General features: G+C 68.7%; 2 protein-coding genes across 2 annotated transcripts in view; both read right to left on the reverse strand.

Moving 5' to 3' along the window:
- The window catches only part of MNEG_13992 (hypothetical protein), a gene marked incomplete at both ends in the record, with an annotated part of 3,560 nt that extends 698 nt beyond the window's left edge, over window positions 1-2,862 (reverse strand). The window contains 5 exons of the mRNA XM_014037535.1: window positions 493-576; window positions 1,041-1,411; window positions 1,644-1,781; window positions 2,090-2,288; window positions 2,779-2,862. Coding sequence (XP_013892989.1) covers window positions 493-576; window positions 1,041-1,411; window positions 1,644-1,781; window positions 2,090-2,288; window positions 2,779-2,862 — 876 coding nt within the window. The remainder of the gene's footprint in view (window positions 1-492; window positions 577-1,040; window positions 1,412-1,643; window positions 1,782-2,089; window positions 2,289-2,778) is intronic.
- Window positions 2,863-3,185: 323 nt separating this feature from the next.
- Window positions 3,186-3,758, reverse strand: MNEG_13993 (hypothetical protein; the record flags this gene model as incomplete). Its single annotated transcript, XM_014037536.1, has 1 exon — window positions 3,186-3,758. A coding segment is annotated over one exon (573 nt), but the record flags the coding sequence as incomplete, so codon positions are not given.
- Between the last annotated feature and the right edge of the window lie 503 nt (window positions 3,759-4,261).

A 4,261-nucleotide genomic window follows, 5' to 3' on the forward strand; every position in this document is an offset into this window, starting at 1 on the left:
CCCGCCGCACCGAGAGCTCGCTGCCATTTGTGGGCGTGCTGCCGCCGCCGCCCTTGAGACTGGCCACCTCCTCCCGCAGGCGTGTGTTCTCATCAGCCAAAACCTGGGGGATGGGTGGGCGGGTGGGTGCGTGGTGTGAGCCAGCCTGACATTGTCTTTTGTTGTTGTTTTGGTGCCAAGAGGAAGACGCGACAGCCATGCCGTATGGCTGGGGACTCTGTGTGTGTGTTTGTGTGTGTGTGTGTGTGTGTGTGTGTGTGTGTGTGTGTGTGTGTGTGTGTGTGCGCCCGTGCATGAATTGTGCTTTCCGCTGCCGCCCGCTGCTCGCGCTCGTGACCACCCCCTTGCACCCCGCTTTCAACACTTGTCGTCAACCCCAATGCACATACCGTCATGCTACGTCCCTTCAACATCCCCCATCCCCTCAGCATAACACACAAACACACACACACACACACACACGCGCGCGCGCGCGCCCGCACGCACGCCCACCTCCATCTTGGTGCTCATGCTGGCCATCTGCTGCGCCACCTCGTCGTGCCAGCAGCCCATCAGCTGCGCGTTCATCGACAGCATCTGGGATTCAGGGGCCGGGGAGGGGGTTGACGACATGCAGGGTGAGCGTTTTGAGAGGCTCAAATGTGGTGATCTGTTGCATGGGTGGTTGTATGGAAAAACAAATGAGCAGAGGTCTGACGGCGACTCGCGCCGAGCCTGAGCTTGGGCCCATGTGTGCTGGCTACCAAAGCCAGAGAGGATGCCTTGACTTGCGGTGGCAGCCACGGGGCGCGCGCAGCCGCTGCACGCAGACTGCCCTGCCACGCCCTCCGGTACCTCGAGATGCAGGCAGCCGCCCCTGAATCGAGCAGGTCAACGCCTCGCCCACACGTGCTGCGGACCTATCATGCTCCGCGTGCTCAGCGTGTGCCGCCGCGTCGCCCCTTGACCTGTGGCCCCCTTCAAGGCCCCTGCACCCTCTCACTGTCAGCCACACGCACTGACTGCGCCGCGCGCGCCGCAGGCACTGAGCGCGTGCCCACCTGCTCCAGGACCTTCGCGACCTCCCCCTCGGCCGCCTTGTTGGACGCCTTCATCTCAGAGAGCTGCGCCACCAGGTCCCGCCACCGCGGCCGCGACGCCGCGCGCCGCGCGTCCGCGCCGCCGCCGACGTCGTCGGCGCCGCCGCCACCCGAGGACGTGCGCTCCGCCGCCGCCTCCCGTGCGCCCGCACCGCTGCCCCCGCCGCCGCTGCCCTGACCGTCGGCGGGAGCGCTTCCTGCAGCCGCCGCCGCACGGCGCGCGTCCGCATCCCCGCTGCCCCCACCGTCGGCTGCGTCAGCCGTGGCGGCAGCTGCGCGCCCCGCGGCGCGGTCGCTGGGTGCGCTGGTGCTGGCAGTTGTACTAGGCGCCCCTGCGACGATGGTGGGGGGGCGTGCGACTTGGTCCGAGGCGGACCGGGCGCCGCCATTTCGCGGCGCCGCATCGCAGCTGCTGCCTGCAACATAAAAGGCGGATGCAGCTTGCCACCATGCACGGTCAAACCACACTGTGATCATTCGGACCGGTTGGCGGTGCACTTAGCACGATAATCTGACGGCATCGGCCCCGCCGCCATGGCCGCCCTAACCCCCAACCCCACGCACCCGACCCGCGGCCGTGCTCGCTGACGCCGCCCAAGAGCCCCCTGTGCTCCTGCTGCATGCGCTTCAACCGCTCAGCCCTACGCTTCTGCCGCATCATCTCCCGCAAAACGTCGATTACCTCCTTGGGCCGCTTGCGCTCTGCTTGTCGGTTTGGAATTGGTGGTGGGTACGGAGAAGAGGTGTGAGCGTCTGCATGAGCATGCGTGCAACAGGCATGGAGCACGCATGCATTCTTCATGCATGGAGCAAGCATGCATGCGTGCCCAGGGGACTTTCAAATGCATGCACATGCGTGAGCCACGCTGTCTCAAGAAAGCTACGCATGACGCATGGTTGCCCTGCATGCAGCATCAGACACGTTTGCGAGGCGCGCGGCGCAGCTGCCAGGGACGAGCGAGGCACCGGGCCGGCCTGCGTGTGGCCCCACGACGCAGCAGGCGACGCACCCGAGTCTGGCAGGTCGGGCGCAATGGTGACCGAGCGCCGCGCCGCGCCGCCAGCGCTGCCGCCGCTCCCCGGCGACCCGTCGCGAGCATCCGAGCTGCCGCCGCCGATGGTATCAGCGCCCGCGGTGGCGCGCTCGCCGCCGCCGTCGCCGCTCGCCGCGCCGCCCTGAGTCGTCGGCGGGCCGCCCTCGGCGGTCTGCTGCGAGTTCGCGGAGGCAGGTGATACCTTAATTGGCGCAGAGGCCCGCGGCTGTGGTTCCTCCTCCGGGTGGGGCTGCTGCTGCTCTTGCTGCCGCTGCTGCTCTTCCTTCGTCCGCTGCCGTCTGCGTGGCTTCTGGGGCTTCTGCCTGGTTTGCTGTTGCTCCTGGCCGTTTCCAGCCTGGGTGCCACCTTGTGCGTTGTTGACCTGCAGCAGGTCCCGCGGCGCACGGTCAACGCGTGCGGGCCCTCGCCTCATCCACACCCACAAATGCGTGTGATAATTGATTCTGAAGGTTGCCTGCAAGCGGCTGCCGCAGTGTCTGTGCTCGGCTGAGTCGTCTCGTCTCAACCGAATGGCGATTCTGACGCCGCCTCACCTGCAGGCGCAATGCCACGCGCCGCTCTCGCTCCAGCGCCAGCAGCTCGACAGAGATGCTGAGATCCTCTTCGCCATTAGGGGCTACCTTGCGGGCCCTGCACCTTCGCACCCTGGCCAATACACCGCCAGCCACCGCGAGTGCGCACAGAGGTGCACCCCCGGCGAGCAAGGCGACCTGGAAAACACCCTGCATCTCGAGTAGGTGACCGCCGATCAACGTACGACTTTCGGCGAGACACACCGATCTCGCAGGAGCGCGGGAGGATGGTCCTGGTATGCTTCTAGGGGTGCACCTTGTCAAATCGGCTGTGTATTATGAGACTCCTGCATCAGACCCTGCATTGATGCCTGTAGACTGTGGCGTGCTGGGTGAGGCCTGCTGGTTGACAGGTGCCAATTGAGTTTTAGTGATGACGACCTGCACATGTGCTGTACGGACGCACAGATTGTCTGCACAGGCTCCTCTGAAAGTTACTGGCCACCAATTTGAATGTCCATCCTGCCGCACGCTGCTGGTTACACGGCCACCACTGCTTCGCTCTGGCCCGGGCCCGGCCGCCCTCCCGCCAGCACGAGCAGCAGCCATGCTGCCGCCAACAGCGCCACCCAGAGCGCCACCAGCGCCGCCGCACCCCGCAGCGCCCCCGGCCGCCGCTGCGCCGCCGCCGCCTCCACCATGGACCTCAGCCCCCCCTCGACCGCCGCCGCGCCCGCCTCGTGCGCTGCAACGAGCTCGGCCAGCCGAGCCGCGCCGCCGCCCTCGGCACGCACATACGCGGCGAGCGCTGCCTGCGGCAGGCCCCGCGGATCCCTAATCTCTGCCAGGTCAGCGCTGCACCGCCGCAGCGCCAGCTCAGCGGCGTCCCCCGCGCCGGCGCCGCGCGCGTCGCGCGCCGCCGCAGACCAGCCGGCGCGCAGCAACGCGGCAAACGCGGCGCGCGCGTAGGCGGCTCGCGCCGCGTCTGCCGCTGACTCAGCCAGCAGCTCTCGCACGTCCCTCCTGCGCGCCTCGCCCTCACCCTCGTCCTCCTCATCCCCTCCTCCGCCGCCCCTCCCGCCCCCAAAGCCCCTCCCTGGCCGCCGCCGCCTCTGACGCCGCCTGTTTGCAGCCCCGCTGGCGTCGGCTGGTCTGCAGGAAAGTGCACCCGCTCTTCCAGGCAAGCCACCACGACATGCAGCGCGGTCGCCCCGCCAGGGCCCCGCAGATCTCGCGTAGCGCCGCTCCCGCCGCGTCCGCCGTGACCACTCCCGCTCGCGCCGCCGCCGCTGCTGCTGCCGCCGCCAGGCCGCCCCTCAAGCAGCGCCTCCAAGCTGACAGGGCACTCGTCCTCGCCGCCCGCTTTGCCGGCTGCTGTGCCGCCCGCGCCGCTGCGTTCACACCAGCCGTCGCCGCCGCGGTCCAACGGCGGCGGGCGCAGGCGCGCCAACAGGTGATGCAGCAGCGGCGTGCCGCCGCCGACGTCGGTGTCGGCATGCAGGCCCGCGGCGACGCAGCGCCGCAGCAGCGGCCAGGGGACGCCGTCTGGCAGCTCAAGGGAGGCGTGCAGCAGCGCGGCAAACGCCTCTCCGGGGTCTGTGCCAGAGCGGAGCGC

Source organism: Monoraphidium neglectum (genome assembly GCF_000611645.1).
Source record: "Monoraphidium neglectum strain SAG 48.87 unplaced genomic scaffold scaffold04183, whole genome shotgun sequence".
Taxonomy (NCBI): domain Eukaryota; kingdom Viridiplantae; phylum Chlorophyta; class Chlorophyceae; order Sphaeropleales; family Selenastraceae; genus Monoraphidium; species Monoraphidium neglectum.